Source organism: Mastacembelus armatus, chromosome 8 (assembly GCF_900324485.2).
Source record: "Mastacembelus armatus chromosome 8, fMasArm1.2, whole genome shotgun sequence".
NCBI classification, from domain to species: Eukaryota; Metazoa; Chordata; class Actinopteri; order Synbranchiformes; family Mastacembelidae; genus Mastacembelus; species Mastacembelus armatus.
Genome location: NC_046640.1, coordinates 22,400,073 through 22,417,135, shown reverse-complemented (window position 1 = coordinate 22,417,135; position 17,063 = coordinate 22,400,073). Strand labels below are relative to the sequence as shown.

The following is a 17,063-nucleotide window of genomic DNA, read 5'->3' as shown; positions in this document are numbered from 1 at the left end:
TATACTACCTGAATAAAACAGGTAAAACTAGTTTCAGCACAACCATAAACATTTTCCACTGTTTCTGTCTTTAAGATGTTTTGCTCAGACCAGTTTGGTTCTGGAGGAGTTAATGGATTCAGACGTGGCCCCCTCCACCAACTGGCTTTGAACTGGTTTCTGCTGCTGAATTAGATTTCTCAGCCACACGTCCCTGCTGCCATGGCGATCTGTGTGTCTGCCAGCCGAGGAGGAGTTTGTTGTAAGTTTCAGGAGTTTTTCACGGCAGAACCGGACAGCACTGGAATAAACTTTCTGTGAAGTGGCTCTGAGCTGAGGAGACGTGGGAGAGAAAAGCAGGAGCACACCTCATTTCCCCAGGTAGGTGAAAGTTATTCTTGGGCTGTGAAATAACATCAATTCTTCAGATCTGATTTGTATTATTTTTTCACTGAGTTTCCCTGAAAACACAAAGCTGTTTTTGTTCTACGTCCATTTGAACTTTTTGTTTCAAAGGGTCAGTGAGCTCATTCAAAAGATCCGACCGAGCACACGGGACAAAAAAAAAAAAAAAAGAAAATACGCAGGAAAGAGTCAGAAACTGATTCCATCAAACTGTTTGTTTGCCGACAGTCGTGTTGTTTGTCTTCTCACAGTTTCACGACACAGAGCTCGTCATGTTTTCACTGTCGGAGCTGGCACCTCTGAACCAGCATCAGAGCCGCTGTAAACTGCTGAAGCCCTGGTGGGAGGTCTTCATGGACTACCTGGTGGTCCTGATGCTGATGGCATCTGTTTTGGCTTGTACGGAGCAGCTCTCCAGGGACCAGGTCGTCTGCGTTCCTGTGGATCCACCTGGGACTGCAAACATGAGTCATCACAGGTCCTCAACCAGCAGAGGCCTGAGTCCATCAACAAAGACCCCCCATGTTCCACACAACATGAACCCAAAACTTCAATCAACTGCCCGGGGTCGACGCACACACCTGGCCTACCAGCAGTATGTTTACATTAGCCAGGTATAACAATTATTTATTCAGATATGTACTGTTAAAGGACACATCCAGTGATTCTGTGTGTCACTGAGTCCAGATCCCATCCAGAGACTGACAGCAACAATGAATGTGTGTGAATCCAGAACCTGGTTCAGCTTATGGGTCTGAGCCGTAGACCTCCATTGTTGTCCAAAAACTATTAAAAACCCAGCAGGGAGCCACACCGCTGACCTGGCTCACATGGTTCTTCCTCACCAACAATGGGAGGCCCGTCTGTTTCCAAAAACCAGCTCCAGCGTCACTGTTTACAGGCTCTGAAGGAACAAAGAGTCCACTGGTCTCACAGCAGAGTCTGGAGCTGGTTTTTGGAAAAAGGCAGGTGGGTGTGCAGCCCTTTGTTAACGTGTTTACAGGTTGAATCACTGCAGGTGTAAGCATCTCTCTGTCTGTGTAGGTGTGCTACCACGAGGCTCTGCCCTTGTGCTCCCGCTTCTTCCCTTACATGGCCCTGCTGCAGGCTCTGGTGCTGGTGTCCAGCGGCTCCTTCTGGCTTCACTTCCCCCACAGCTCTGCCCGCATAGAGCACTTCCTGGCCATCTTGGCAAAGTGCAGTGAGTCCCCCTGGACTTCTCAGGCCCTGTCCCACGCCGTCCAACAGGAGAACATCCAAGAGAAGGAGGTGGAGAGACGACAACAGCAACCTCCTCCCTCTCCTGCACCCCTGCCGACTCGCACCAGATGTCCCAGCGTAGACTCGAGCACAGACAGCCCGCTGCTGAAGAGGTCAGACTGTGGGTCCTCTGCCATCCCACCCTCCCCGTGCCCTTCAACACTCTCCAATCACTCCACCATGTCGCCCGGATCCCTCAGTAAGCCGACAGTCATGATGGACAGCCCCAGGCAGGGAGTCAGCCTGGACAGAAGTGATGGGGAACAGGCCAGGGCGCTATTCGAAAAGGTCAGGAAATTTAGGTCCCACTGTGAAACCTCAGCTGTCATCTATCAGGTGAGAGTCCAGAAGAAGATTCTATCGTATCCTTTACCTCTGAACCTGTTAATTTTAAACTCATCTCTTTAGGTCTACTTGGCTCAGACAGTCTTCAAACTGCTGATGGTAGCGCTGATCGTCACTTACAGCATCCCTCTCCTCGGCTCCTTATCGCTCACCCACATCTGTCGCCCTGAGGAGCAGACCCTGGTGGGCTACTCCACCTTTCAGTGCATCCATGTGCTCTCCTCACTTCTACGCAAGCTGCTGCTGGCCTACCTGACCCTGCTGGGGCTGTATGGCCTGCTCAACCTCTACGCCCTCAGTTGGATTTTACGCAGGTGTGTGAGGTGTTGCAGGGATACACCAGAAAATTTAAAGCTGCAGAGATTCATGTGAACAGACACTGTACAATATAAAAGGGATCCCTTGCAGTGACAAACCCACTGAGATTTTAGAATCAGAATCAGAAATACTTTATTAATCCCTTGGGAGAAATTGTTTATCGTCTGGTTTTGCAGTTTCCCTCCTTTCTGAGGTTTTGATAATAGGATTAGAGTTGAATGCTGGGTTTGGCCTCCAGTGGATTATGTGTCATTCTGTTTTTTGTTTGTTTTTTATTTGATCTCTGCCCTCAGCTCTCTACGACAGTATTCCTTCCACTCGCTGAAGGAGTTGTGCTCCCTGACAGATGTTCCAGACCTGAGGAATGACCTGGCCTTTCTTCTACACATGCTGGACCAGTATGACCCTTTACTGGTGCAGCGGTTGTCGGTTTTTCTGTCCCCCGTCAGTGAGAGCCGGCTGCTGGAGGAAAGTGTGGCGAGGTGCTGGGGTGAGGAGAAGCTGCGCAGCCTGACTAGCGTGGATGCAGAAGGCTGCTCCACCCTGCAGCTGGTGGCCTTGGCTCGCCTCCCCCCGGCCCTCTTCACTCTCAGCCATCTTCGGGTCCTCAAACTGGAGCTCATCACAGACGCCAGGTTCACTGCACAGGTATCCAACATGACCTCACTCAGGTGAGTTGTATGCTGGTGTTTTCATGGTCCACACATTTTAAACTATGCAGTGCCAATCTAAAATAGTAGTTATGTTTGGTCTAACCAACCAATAATAATTTACTCATTTACTGGTTCTGTCTCCATCAGGGAGCTCCACCTGTACCACTGCACAGCAGCAGTGGATCCTGATGCGCTCCGAGTCCTGCAGGAGCGTCTGGAGATCCTGCACCTCACCTTTACTCAGCCGTCAGAGATCCCCAGCTGGGTCCTTTCTCTCCGGAGCTTGCATGAGCTCCACCTCTCAGGTCGCCTGAGTAGTGAAGGTGGGGTGGGCCGTGACTGGGCACTGGGCAGCCTCCGCCAGCTGCATCACCTCCGTGTGCTAGTGATTCAAGGCATGCTGCAGCGGGTCTCTGTGGAGCTATGTGAGGTGGCAGGCAGCTTGGTAAGGCTGGAGATCTACAATGAGGGCACCAGGCTCCTTGTACTGACAGGTCTGAAGCGAATGGTCGACCTGACAGAGCTGCTGCTCCAGGACTGCCAGCTCGAGCGTTTACCATCCGCCCTGTTATCTCTGACCAAACTGCAGACACTGGACCTGAGGCACAACAACCTGAGAACTCTAGAGGAGCTGCTCAGTCTGGCTCATCTGCGACGTCTTTCTTGCCTCAGACTTGCCTATAACCGTGTTTTGGCAGTGCCAGACAGTGTTGGTGTCCTTCGAGCCCTAGAGGTCCTGGATCTGTCCAACAACCAGTTGCGAAGCCTCCCCCCAGCACTCTTCACTCTCCACCGCCTCTGTCGTCTCCTACTGGCTGGAAACCTGTTAGAGGAGCTGCCTGCAGAGGTGAAGGCTCTGCAGCTGCTTACAGAGCTGGACCTCAGTGGGAACAGGCTGGAGAATCTTCCCCCGGCTCTTTTCAGTAGCTGCTTGGAGCTGCGCATCCTTAATGTTTCCCACAACTCTCTTAGTTCATTACCCGAGGGGATTGCAGCTTTAAGTCTTCTGTGCAGGTTGGACCTATGCAGTAACAGTCTGCACGAGCTGCCTGCTGAACTGGGCTGCTGCTCAGGGCTGTGTGGAGGTGGTCTTCTGGTGGAGGAATGGGTGTTTCTTTCTTTGCCTCCCCATGTCAGAGACTTTTTGTGCCGTTCGTGCCCGCCCCCTGGTACATCCTCAGAGGGTCATTCCTGCCCAGAGTCTGACAGTTTCCCATACTTCTCTCCTACACAGTGGAGATTCTCCTCTGCCCTGGAATCACAGATTTAAAACATAATCCCACTAGTTTTCATTGTAGGAAAACACGTTGCACTTACTGTAGATATGTCAGATGAGAAGTGTTGTAAGCTTGAACGATGGTAATGAGGAAATAACTCACTCACAGAGGTAGAATTTCTTGCAGGGTGGTTTCTGATATACTACACTGGGCAATTCATGGTCTTCTATAAGAAAGTGTGTGGTTGTTGTGTTTTGTATTATTATTAGTTTTATTATGAAAATATTTACCATAAGTGTTTATGCACTGTGACTTGATGCTGCTGTGACTGTACGGTTTCACTGGACTCCACACCAAAATCTTGAATTAGCACAGTTTTATCAAAAACAACATTAAGAACTGGTGTTCTTAATGTTGTTTTTATACTTTTTCCACAATCAATTTTGTTAAACCTTCAGGTGTTTAGCACATGTTATGAAGAAGATGAATGAATAAATAAAGATAATACGTTTGTGTTAAAAAAAACAGCAATAATAAAAAAAGCAGCTTCTATGGCCACGGCCAATCTACATATTAAAATTGTAACTGTATACATTAACATATAACATATACAATGGTTTCTATAAATTTAAATTTAAGATCCCTCATCCTGAAAATAGTCTTTTTCTGTGTAGTAAAAGTAGAAGAGGTAAATTATTTAAAATTGGAAATGTTTGCCCTTCAGGGTTAATGAGACAGCTTCAAGTGGAACAATATTTGTTACTTTTCAGCAATTCAAATATTTTTTATTTGGACTTAAATATTCCCAAATATAGTCTATTATTATTATTATTGATGTTGTTGTTGTTAAAAATATTAATATGAGGTTGATTATTAATTATTATAAAATATTTATTGTCCAAGTCCCTCGCAGGCTTCCATACAAGCACTTTCCTGTGTCCCGCTTTTTTTAACTGCGTCGGACTGCGGCACACTTTTTGTCCAATCACTGGCTGCGTTTTCCGCTCGTCGCCCAAATCCACCAATGATGTTAACGCGTTTGAGCGAAGGCGGGACTTCCGGTTACTCGTATAAAACATCTGAGGCCTCCCCATGCGGTTGTGATCCAGCGGTGGACTCGTAGGCGACACTGAAAAGGTGAGAATATGTTGTTCAGTTCTTTTTTAAGCAGTTGGGGGCGATTTCTTTAGGTTTTGTTGATGTCTGGGGCGTCAGGAGTGAACTTTATGTAGCTAAAGTTAGCTTAGCTCTGGATGAAACCGGTTCTTTCATTGTTTGCTTGAGGGAGCTAGCTAGCGCTTTGTAGCTAGCATTAGTTAGCATAGCTAGCTCGCCGAGCTCCCTCTCGTTTGTTAATGTGTTGTTACAGTGAACGGGGAGATTTTTTATAATCCCAGTCATATGTTCTGTGCAATTACTGTTCTATAATCCGTTTGTGTTATAAGTGAAGTTCTGCTGTTACGTTAAACGATTAGCTGCTGTTAAATAGCATGTTAGCTTGCCACGTTAGCACCAGTTATGCAACACAATAGGTTTCCAGCGTAGGTAGCAGCTAGCCGGGATGGTATTGTCGCTAACATCACGGCCCACGGCGCCGTTTGACCCGGTTCGTGTTCGGTGTTGTAGACAATATATTTGTAAGCACACAGAGCACGAAGCTAAACGAGTTAGCCTCACTTTTTATAATGTTCGTTTATATTCGTGAGACCGATACAGGTCGAAACCCAATTATAATCACACCCCCCTCGGCTCCTGTTTTTCTCTCGATGTAAAATGTGAAGACGGACAACAGGTGGGTTCAATTAATCCCTGCTGTTAGGAAATCTTTAACAGCCAAATATATGACTGGACTGAAGGTCATGAAATGCAAAACTGCACATGTATTTTAAGTAATGATCTAGAAATTATGGCCACTTCACTTCTACTTTGGAAATATGAATCATCAGATGCATAAAAAAAGCAAACATATTTTGTGCTAATTCAAGCTCAGGTGTAAAGAAGTTCAGTTTAAGACTTTGACGTTTTTAATATGAGAATAAATTAAATTTATGACCGAAAATGAATATTAAGGCAGAAATTTAGGACGATTGTCAAGATTTGTGTAATGTGAAAGGCAAACACACAAATAGTTTCTGTCCTAAATATTAGTGTTTTCTACCTTGTTCTTTGTTCTCAAAGAGACAGACCTTTTCCTTCCAGGCTTCTGTGCTCTTTATAAATAAAGTCTAGCACACACCTTGAGATACTTTGTGTGGCTCATACTACGAGATATAGGCAACAGGTTAAACCACAGGGGTGTGTGTGTGGTGCATAGCATGCATATTGCAAATGCTCGCCCTGTAGACAAGGAATTATTTTGGCTGCTGTAGTGCTGATATCCCGAGACAGTTTTATGCCATAACATTAAATAAAATGTTTTACATCACAAGGTCTATTGCCATGAATATCATCACACCCACATTGAAGGCTAAACTTTGTGTTTCCTGTGTTAGACAGACATAATGGCTGAGAATGACGTTGATAACGAGCTGCTCGATTATGAAGAAGATGAAGAGCCTCAAGGAGCCCCAGAGAGCGCAGCCCCTGCAGGCAAGAAGGAGGTGAAGGGTTCCTACGTGTCCATCCACAGCTCTGGCTTCAGAGACTTTCTGCTGAAACCGGAGCTGCTCCGCGCCATCATCGACTGTGGCTTTGAGCATCCATCTGAAGGTGAGTGTTTGTCTTGGTGGCTGTTGGCTGCATTAATAATGTTGCAGACTAGTTTTTAATAACAGACTGAGTACATTGGCTTAACTTTTTGTGTGTGTGTTGTGCAGTCCAGCACGAATGCATCCCACAGGCGATCCTGGGCATGGACATCCTGTGCCAAGCCAAATCTGGTATGGGCAAGACGGCCGTGTTTGTGTTGGCCACACTGCAGCAGATTGAACCTGTTGATGGACAGGTTAGTATGTGTTTAACACACAAGACCTCTGTGTCATAAGTGTTCAGTGCTGAAGTTGTCCTTGGCTTTTTGATCCAGAATAAGCATTTGTTTACATCCTCGTACGTCCTTATATTTGATCTGATGGCAATTGAGGGGGGTGTTTGTGGAGCATAAACATAATGAGGTCATCTAATGAAGTGTCTGTAGGTGGTGTTTGCTATTAGAGCTTCTGTTCTTTTAAATCTTTCTTCTTGATGTCGATTCTCAGTTTTTCTGAAGGTGAAAATGCGTTTTACTTAAATTCAAGTAAATTTATTGTTGTAAATTTTTCATTTACTTAAACATGGAGCAAAAGTCCAAAGGTCCTACTGCACTGAGTTCACTTTCCGTTTTAAAAAGGAAAAAAGCCTTACATTTCAGATTAAGTTGTCCAAAGTGTCCAAATGCGGTTTATTTATTTTTTTTCTGTCTCGTATCTACAGGTGTCTGTATTAGTCATGTGCCACACGAGAGAGTTGGCCTTCCAGATCAGTAAGGAGTATGAGCGCTTCTCCAAGTACATGCCTACAGTTAAGGCTGCCGTGTTCTTTGGTGGCTTGGCTATCAAGAAGGACGAGGACGTCCTGAAGAAGAACTGCCCCCATATTGTCGTGGGAACGCCGGGACGCATCCTCGCTCTGATCCGGAACAAGACCCTCAGTCTGAAGAACGTCAAGCATTTTGTCCTGGATGAGTGTGATAAAATGTTGGAGCAGCTCGGTGTGTTTCCTCTTTGATTACAGGCTGATTTATTTCCTTCCCTGCTGTCTCTGATTCCACTGTGATGGATCCATGACCTCCATCAGAATCTAACGTAAGCACTTTCTGTGTGACAGACATGAGGCGTGACGTGCAGGACATCTTCAGGATCACCCCCCACGAGAAGCAGGTCATGATGTTCAGCGCAACACTGAGCAAGGAGATCCGACCAGTCTGTCGCAAATTCATGCAGGATGTGAGTGAATGATGGTGGTTGTTGTCACTGTGGGATTAATGTCCAGCCGCCCCCTGCAGGTTAAAACATTGTGCTTGGCTGAAGCCTGTTTAAAAACAACAAATTGGAAGCCACAGCAACATGTGCAAGAAAACACTGAATTGAGGAACTTTGGGTATAAAACACAAAAATTACATAAGTTTAAAAAAAAAAAAACGACTGTGGCTAAAAAACAGTTGAGTAGTTTCTTGAAGCATGATGTATAATGAAACATTAACTCAACTGACCTTTGTACTTTTCCAATATGGATGTGAAGTAGGGCTTCAGTTACGTTCAGAGTGCTCCTAAACAGTTGGGTTTAACCTGCAGAAAACCTGTCAGTAAACCTGCTGCTGCACATCTTACATTTTGACTTTGCTGGTCAAGGTGACGTTACCTGGTTAACTGTCTTCCCCTGTGCAGCCCATGGAAGTATTTGTGGACGACGAGACCAAACTGACCCTCCACGGCCTGCAGCAGTACTACTGCAAACTGAAGGACAGCGAGAAGAACCGCAAGCTCTTCGACCTGCTAGACGTGTTGGAGTTCAACCAGGTATGATGTGCTGTCCTGCAGCATTCAGTCTGTCACGACCTCGTGACTGTGACCTTCCATCCTGTTCTGTAATTTGGGATTACAAAATTGTGGAAGACAAGACTTTAGGTGAACGTACTGCACTGAGTGCAATATAAACTGTGCACTTTTTTTGAACGTTGTAATTCCAATGCCTCTGCTTCGCCTCTAGGTGGTGATCTTTGTCAAGTCAGTTCAGCGCTGCATTGCTCTGTCACAGCTTCTGGTGGAGCAGAACTTCCCTGCCATCGCCATCCACAGGGGGATGGGTCAGGAGGAGAGGTGAGGCTCCAACTCTCTAACATGGTCACTATGTCTATGAAGCACTGGGCCTCATCTGTTAACTCGGCACCAGTACTTCAAAAATGATCTGGCCCAGTGGTGGGCCCAGCAGCTGTATGATAATCCTGCCCCTAACTCTGTCCTCCCTCCTGCCTCTTCTTAACCCCCCCAGGCTCTCTCGCTATCAGCAATTTAAGGACTTCCAGAGACGGATCCTGGTGGCCACTAACCTTTTTGGCCGAGGGATGGACATAGAGCGAGTCAATATCGTCTTCAACTACGACATGCCTGAAGATTCAGACACCTATTTGCACAGGGTGAGCACAGCTTAAAGTTTGTTCTTCCTGGAAGTTACTTTTCCAGTCTCATGTGACTGAAGGCCACATGTTCAGTGTGACGTATTAAACTTGAGGATTTCACTCACTCGTGTCACTCTGCACCCACAGGTTGCCCGTGCAGGTCGGTTCGGGACCAAAGGCTTGGCTATCACGTTTGTGTCCGACGAGACCGATGCCAAGATTCTGAACGACGTGCAGGATCGCTTCGAGGTCAACGTGGCCGAGCTGCCCGACGAGATCGACATCTCCTCTTACAGTGAGTCTTCCTGCTGAAGTGCGATCAGCGTGTGTCTCGTTTCAGTTTAATCTGCATCATTTAATGAAAAATGTGAAAATACTAAAGTGACAAAAGACCCGAACGATTCAGTTTACACCAGATTAAATGTGACGGGACCAGGACTAAATCTTTACCCTGATATTTGGTCCAGAGGGTTTTGTGACTATAAGCTGAAAAGTGAAGGTGCAGTCACAGGTGGAGAGGCACATGTTAGAGGGATTGTAACTTGTGGTTAAAGTGCGTTCACCCTGAGCACTAACTGATGTTAGTGTGTTAAAGCCTCTGATGTGGGTCCCACAGATGATCAGCTGCTGTAATAAACCTTCAGAGTCGGTTTACATCAGCTGCTGCAGCCAGGTCTCTGTGGACTCATCACGTCCTTCACATGTTCCAACTGATGGTGAAAAGTTAGTATGTTCAGCTGTTGATCATCTCTTTGACCCGCTCTCGTCCTCTGTCCCCCCTCTAGTCGAGCAGTCCAGATGAGTCCCGCGGCCCGGCAGACGTCTCCGCTCTGTGGATCTCGTGTCTTTTATTTGGACGTAGACAGACATCACTGCGCGTTCCCTGTGTTCACCAAACGTTTATTTTTATCGTCAGTTTCTGGGGACACGGACTGTGGTCAGTTTTAGTTTGTCTTTTACTGTTTGGTTTTTTTTGTTTTGTTTTGGGGTTGTTTTTTTTTTTTCCTGCTCAATGAAATTAAAATTTTTTATAAAATGCCATTTTTACTATTGTGGTCTCTTGTGAGGCTGTTCTCCTGTTGACCCCGTTTCCACTGGTCTGTCAGGGATTCGTTCAAAGAAGGAACATGTACAAGTGATTTTTGTTTTTAGTCTTTTTAATGTTAAAACTAGTTTGTTTTGGAGGTTGTGTACTTTCTGTTCGCCCCCCACCCCCCAGCACTGGAACACTCCGGTTTTAGAGAGTAATCGCGTAGTGATACTTGAAGAAATGATTTTGGATCCTATGGCAGCTCCTTCTTTGAATTTCCAGTTGTGGCTCCAATAAAAGAAGTGACCAAGTGGAGTCCTATGGGTGGATTTGCTCATTTTAATACAGATGTGTCATTAGCATGCTGTAGAACCAAATAATTGGCCTATGTGTCTGCTAGTGTGTTGTATTCGGACATTAAAAACACTTGACACACAAACCTGCAATGACAAAATGTCATTAATTGAGCTAGAAACATCCTGAGGATCTACAGGTACTACTGACCTCAAACTCTGCTGTGCTTTTACTGCTGATTAGCAAATGTTAGCATGCTAAAGAGGGACAACAGTCAATATTACGACTGCATGATGAGTTAGCATTTAGCTCGAAGCACTTGTATTGTTCGTGGTCATGTTTTATTTACACACCCTCATATCACAAATTAACCTCAGGGAGCTTTAACGTCTGTACAACCTTAGAAAAATCTTTTAAAAAGGAAATGAAGACTTTACCTGAAACTGGAGTGAAAATCAGTTTATTAAAAAATGTGCAAAGCACCTACTGGAGAAGAACAACATGGCAAATGCTGTGTAGCCTCTGAGAACCTGTCTTTTTTTTAAATGTATGATCTTAAAAAGCAGGATTTTATTGTTGCAGATGGTGTTAATGATCACTACTAAACACACAATCATGGTTTTTAATTAGCCTTTGCTCACGAAGGATCTGAACTCGGTGCTAAACTACACAACTATGAAAAGTTTCAGCCCTTATGCAGCACAGAACTACAAACAAGGTAAAGCTGCGCCTGTACATAGCTGCTCTATAGTGTCCTTTAACAAAACTACACCTACATGAGAAACAAATTTATCGCCTGTGAAGTTACAAAGGTTGAAAGCTTTAGAGGCAGCAGTTTTCTACACTGAAGAAACTGCAAAAACATCGATGCCTCTAACTTATGCCACAACAGCAAAAACTGGAATAAAATGAGGAAAGAAGAGTTTAGCATGTCCCCTCTCTGGGTTACAGTTGCATTTAAGACATGGTTATGAGTCCTGGCTGTGGTAAGGTGCGTGAACTTTAATCCAAGTCCCAGTTGAAGAAGATGCTTGGCTTCTCCAGTTGTAACAAACGCAATGAGCTCCTCTCCTCCACCACAGCAGAGGCGTCTTCAGGAACAGTTGTGTTGACCTGTGGCAGCTCAGGGCCCTGGAGCTCACGTGAAAACACCGTTTCTCCACCGCTTATTGTTTAGTTTCAGTCAGCTGCTCGATTACAGGCCTGAGCGGTTCCACCCGATACTTACAAATGACATGTTTACCTCTGCACACGCACAGGCTCCGATTTTATTTTTATAGCCAACCCTACACTGGCTGGTTTTCTTTCACTGCCCTTCAGACTCGGGATGTAATTTGCACAGAATGAGTCGACTTCTCGACGCCAGAATCCCAGGCGTGTTCTCGTGGAGGGAAGGCAGAGGATGAGTCCAGTTGTGGCAACATGTTCCCTCCTCTTCCACAGCCTTCATCATCCATCATCAAACCAGACTTTTTGACCACTGTGACCCTAGATCTGACCCTGTGGCGTCAGATCCTGGTTCATCCTCTCTGATAGGCCAAGTCTGCCTCCGCAATAAATACAAAAGAATAAATACCCTGAAGAGACTTGAGCTGCGCTGTGGCAGCCGTCCCAGTCTTTTCTGTGAAGGCTCCATCTACTTTTTCAGTATTCAGACACTGGAGTGCACACACACCTGATTCCAGCTGACAGGTTTTCTGTCAGTCTGTCAGACCTGTTCAGTAGCTGTCGCGTGAATCCATCAACAAAAGAAGCAACAGTTGTGCTGGTGTGTGCCAGCTCCTGTTCCATGTTTCCCCAACAAGTCTCAGAGTTCAGGGGACGATTGGTGGCTGTTTGCATCCACAGATTTAGGCCAGAAACAGCTTTTGTCTACAGTAAAAGCAGGAGATGCACCAGCCTGAGCCACCTTCTCCCCGCTCCTCCACAAAACATCGTCCAGAAAAGATGTTTGACGTCTGCAACGTTGCTTTGCTCCTACTCATAGATACACTTAAGGACTGCTATTCTACAATGGGATCAGTTTAGGAGAGGGTGGGGGACTTAGTCTTTTTTGTGAAGGAATGTAAGCTCGGAGGGGGGGTGAGGCTAGTACCGCTAGTCGATGAATTTGTGCGTGTCTCCGTAGAGCCATCGCTGCGGAGGCATGACAGCCTCGTTGAGATGGTTGCACTCGTCGCTGCACTTGCAGGACTGGATGAACATCACAGACCTGTTGAAGCGTTCGCCGTCAGGGCAGGCGAAGGTCACGTTGGCCGTACGGGTGCGACGGGGCGAGCAGCATCGCCCATCCCTGCACACGCCGCAGTAGTTGGGCCTGTAGAGGCGAGTGCTCCTGCAGCCGGCGTAGGACAGACGGTGGGGCTCAGGGGCCTTATGGGTGCGAGAGCATTTCCTTCCTTTCTGTGGAGGGAGACAGAATGAAGTCAGTGTTTCATGGTGACAGGGCTAAGCAGGCAAACATTTCCTAATCAACCCTAATTCTAGGGTCACACCGCCAGAGCTGCTGAACTGTCACTCTTCAGACTCTGGGACATGAACGTCAAAGTTCATGCAGCTTGTACAGAGACAGAAACAACGTAAAGGTCAAAACAGACGGCAACGTGACACCGATGCACGTTAACGTCCACAGCAGCTCTGCAAACATCAGGAGAGCAGAGACAGGTGCAGAACACGTCATGGGCTCGAGGGTGGCTGCCTGTTTCTCAGGGGGTGATGTGTTGAAACCAAACACATCTCTGAGGAGTCTGGTTATTTATGAAGAAGAGCTTTTTGGCTTCATTTCTTTGGAGCTATAGTATCTCAGCCTGGTTGTCTGGTTTATTTTTCTGGTCCTCTACAGTAACTTGACTTGACTCTTGGAGAGATCTTTTGTATGTGCACCTGTGTCGACATGCTGCCACGCAGCAACAGATCTGAGAACAGATAGAAACGGCTGCAGCTGCAGAGGGGTCCAGGGGCTGGGGGCTGTGTACATGCCATGATATTAATACCAGTGTGCCCCCTGGAGAGACGTGCTCTCCTGAATCTATTTAGCGACGTGGCTGCACTGCATGGTTGTGGGCCATTAGAGGAAGCTGTACAATCTGTCCCTTTATAGGCCCTTTATAGGCTAAGGCACCAAACACATTCCTCACCTTGACAGGGATGGACATGGAGCTGCAGGGCCGGACGTTGCACAGGCGCGTCTCCTTGATCAGCTTACACCGGGCATTGTCATTGGTAACACGAGAGGAAACGCCCATCCCACAGCTCCGGGAACACTGAGACCAGGAAGTAGTCTGAACCACACACCGATCACCCACCTGCCAAGCTGGGAGAGATGGAGCAGAGGAGGACAGGCACGGAGAGTCAGAGAAGAAGATCAGCAGTGGTAAAAAAGTAGAAAGAGCCGGTGGGAGAGGGAGGGAGGGAGGAGCAGAGGTACAGAGCCTCATTCAGGGAACAGGCAACAGTGACGCATGCAGAGGGTGATTACAGCGAGGGGAGAGCTGGGCGACAGAGCTATGTGCTGTGAGAGGGAGGGAAAGCACCACTGGTGTGCAAGGAGCCAGTGGAAAACAAGCCTCACATAAATGCTGACACACTGATGCAGAGGGAGAGTTGCACAGTGAGGCCGTTTGTGCGTCATGGCTCAAACATAAACATGATGCTTTACTGCGTACAGGAAACAGGCGGCGCCCTCTCTTACCCGCCAGGTGCTTGTTTCCACGAGGCTTGTCCCACCTGCGCCCCACCTCCAGCAGCTCGTTGCCCAGGGTGTCCTTCTCCTTTTTGGGCTTGTAGGGGTACAGCTTCCGGTGGAGCTTAGGGTAGGGCTTTGGGTAGGGGTAGGCTGGGTAGGGAATGAAGGGGTAAGGTGGGTAAGCGGGAGGCTGGAGTCTGCGGTGCACCGGAGGTACAGCGGTGGTTCCCTTGTGGCAGTCGATGCTGAGGCAGCACTGGCCCGGCACCTTGACCAGCTGCGGGGCCGGACAGGAGGGTGACGCCAGGGGCAACTGGCTGGGGCAAAGGGGGACACACCCCACCGCTCCATCGATGCAGGTGCACTGGTGCTCGCAACCAGCACGGAAATTCTCGCCGTTTTGATAAATCCGCCCGTTGTACTCACAGGAGCGGCCCTCTGCCTTCGCTGGGGGGACAGAAGAAGACAGACCAGTTAAAAAAACAAGGCTGAAAGTGACTTTAATGGCAGGAAGAAGGAAGAAACAGGAGGAGGCTCACATTTAGGTCTTCTGTGCTTAGAGGTTAGAGAGCGGGAGAGAAGCAAGCTCTATTCTTAGACCAGAGAGGAATTTTGAGTTGTTTACAACGTCCTTCCCCTCATTGGGACTCCCCATGCAACACCCCGGATACCCCCCTTTTTATAGAAACACCCCCAAATAAACACGCATATAAAAATACCACTGTGTGCGTGTTTCATGGGGCTGTTTGTGTACACACTGAACTGCTTATATAAATCCCGGAGTTGGCCAGGTTTCAGTGGCAGCTCATGAAGGTGCTCTGTTTTCAAAGTGTGGCACAGACTTCAAACCTCAAGCCCCTTTCAAAGCGGCACTCCAGCCGCTTGGCTCAGAGGCCAGATCCCCCACCCTGAAGTTACACATTTCCCAAAGTCAAAACCCTTAACCCCTTCCTCTGCGGTACGCACCCCTGCAGATGCCGTGGGTGCGGCCCACGTCGTTGCCGTAATTGCACTCCAGGCCTTTGTGGTGGTCGCAGGGCCGTCCCTCATGGCAGTCTTGGTTGAGCTGAGCCGCACACACCTTGCAGCAGCCGCATCCATCCGGGACGGAGCTGACTCCTGGGGGACAGGACGGGGGCCCTGCCGGACACTCGCACAGCACCGGGCAACCTGCAGCCACCTACAGGAGGGAAGGGGTTGGAAGGAGGAGGACAATAGTCAGACTCATGTTACACACATGACAGAAATTCCTCAAAGTGAGTGTGGCTTGAACATCATCTGAATAGCCAGCACTGTCCCAGCCCCACAGAGATATCCGTAACCCTCTGTCACCTCCCGCTCTGCAGTCACACTGCGAGCAGGGATGAAAGGGACGTCCTCTGACCCCAAAAACACCCCACCTCCCTGCTGCTGCAGCTTCAGTTCCTCACTCCGTACTCACAAACACTCCAAAGACTCCCAGCAGGTTGTGAGACCACAGGGAGCTGCCAGCCTCACCCAGCGGGACCCCCCCCTCCCCATCCCAAACCCAGACCAGTTGGTCTGCCCCGACACAATGCAGTGACAATAACTTTCCATTTTTAGCTTTATCACTGGGTATAACCTGGTACCAACCAAAAGCCACTTAATATTCCTGAGGATATTTATGGAGAGCAGTGAGTTCGTATTGGCCTGGAGTGTATTTTTATCTATTAGTTTAACTGTTGGCTAATATTACTGTGGCTTGGAAATAGCTTTAGTTTTTTTTAACTTTACCAACTAGGGAAGTAGAAACCAGCAGCACATTTACTCACGTTCTTCAGCACAGATTTCATGTTACTTGTCTTCATTTGAGGTGGGAATACTCCTTACCCCATTTATTTATTCACTTCACATTCTGTTTCATACAAAACCCTAAAAACACAGCGTATTATAACGTGTATAACATGTAGTATTTAGAAAGCTACATTAACGCAACAATAATAATATTCCAATAACAAAATACTTTTAATATTTCAAGTAGGAGCGACACAGAACCTGTGTCAGTGTTTTTTTATTAGAGTATTGTTATTTTTACTGAAGTCTTGAGTTAAAATATCCTCCGTCACTGTGGATTCCTGTCCCTTAATTGTCACCACACTCATTTTGCTGAGGACCCTCTGAAACTGGTCCCCTGATGGTCCCTGAGCCACATTGTGGAGACCAGCTGGTGCATTACTAATAACAAGCAGGGATGTGAATAGTGAATAGGATTTCATCAGAGCATTATTCGGACAGCTGTAAGCTGTAGCCAGACCACAGCAGCCCGAGGACGGACGGTGAAGCTTTTTATCTGGAGACTAATTTTGCTGATGACTTTCTGACATCAGACGGAAACCTCAGGCACAGAAAGTGTTTCTTCCTCAGAAAGTAAACCTCACACACACTCACCAAGCCGACCGTCAGCACCTGCCACACAGCCAAGAGCAGCAGTATCCCCATCCTGTGAGCTGGTTTGCACAGAAGAGGAGAAGAATGTTGGAAAATAAAGAAATAATCCTCAGCAGCTTTTGTCCACAGAGGTTAAATCCATTTGCTCCAAGACCCTTTCATGTTTCCCATCACTTCACATTTTCATGGCTCAAAGTTTGAGCCTCTTTTTATACCAGCTCCGTGCTGTTTATACAAGCCACGCCCACTCGGACATCTCAGAACCAATCAGCGTGCAAGGGGCGGGGCTCGGAGCTCCAGCACGAATATTGGAGGCCGGGGTGGGGGCGTGGCCAAACATGAATGCACTCATTCATAAAAATTCAGAATTACTACA

At 47.3% G+C, this 17,063-nt stretch overlaps 3 protein-coding genes across 4 annotated transcripts; 2 read left to right on the top strand and 1 right to left on the bottom strand.

Annotated features, from left to right (window-relative positions):
- Positions 1–656: 656 nt before the first annotated feature.
- On the top strand, positions 657–4,230 carry LOC113140562 (volume-regulated anion channel subunit LRRC8D). Its single transcript, XM_026324449.1, has 5 exons — positions 657–998; positions 1,429–1,980; positions 2,053–2,303; positions 2,601–2,978; positions 3,108–4,230. Exons 1-5 carry the CDS (start codon positions 657–659, stop codon positions 4,228–4,230), a joined length of 2,646 nt encoding a protein of 881 aa, XP_026180234.1.
- A 1,004-nt stretch (positions 4,231–5,234) lies between these two features.
- On the top strand, positions 5,235–10,614 carry ddx39ab (DEAD (Asp-Glu-Ala-Asp) box polypeptide 39Ab). Of its 2 annotated transcripts, none has more exons than XM_026324469.1 (10): positions 5,235–5,314; positions 6,670–6,886; positions 6,994–7,121; positions 7,586–7,862; positions 7,979–8,097; positions 8,539–8,670; positions 8,861–8,970; positions 9,143–9,287; positions 9,417–9,564; positions 10,055–10,614. In XM_026324469.1, exons 2-10 carry the CDS (start codon positions 6,679–6,681, stop codon positions 10,069–10,071), a joined length of 1,284 nt encoding a protein of 427 aa, XP_026180254.1. In that variant the 5' UTR covers positions 5,235–5,314; positions 6,670–6,678; the 3' UTR covers positions 10,072–10,614. The 2 variants fall into 2 exon arrangements, with proteins under 2 accessions (XP_026180254.1, XP_026180255.1); XM_026324470.1 differs by having other exon boundaries at positions 5,250–5,314; positions 6,674–6,886.
- A 423-nt stretch (positions 10,615–11,037) lies between these two features.
- Positions 11,038–16,858, bottom strand: LOC113140578 (CCN family member 1). The gene is made up of 5 exons (XM_026324473.1): positions 16,688–16,858; positions 15,245–15,458; positions 14,285–14,725; positions 13,731–13,906; positions 11,038–12,996 (listed from the first exon to the last, which is right to left on the bottom strand). Exons 1-5 carry the CDS (start codon positions 16,736–16,738, stop codon positions 12,691–12,693), a joined length of 1,188 nt encoding a protein of 395 aa, XP_026180258.1. The 5' UTR covers positions 16,739–16,858; the 3' UTR covers positions 11,038–12,690.
- Positions 16,859–17,063: the final 205 nt, after the last annotated feature.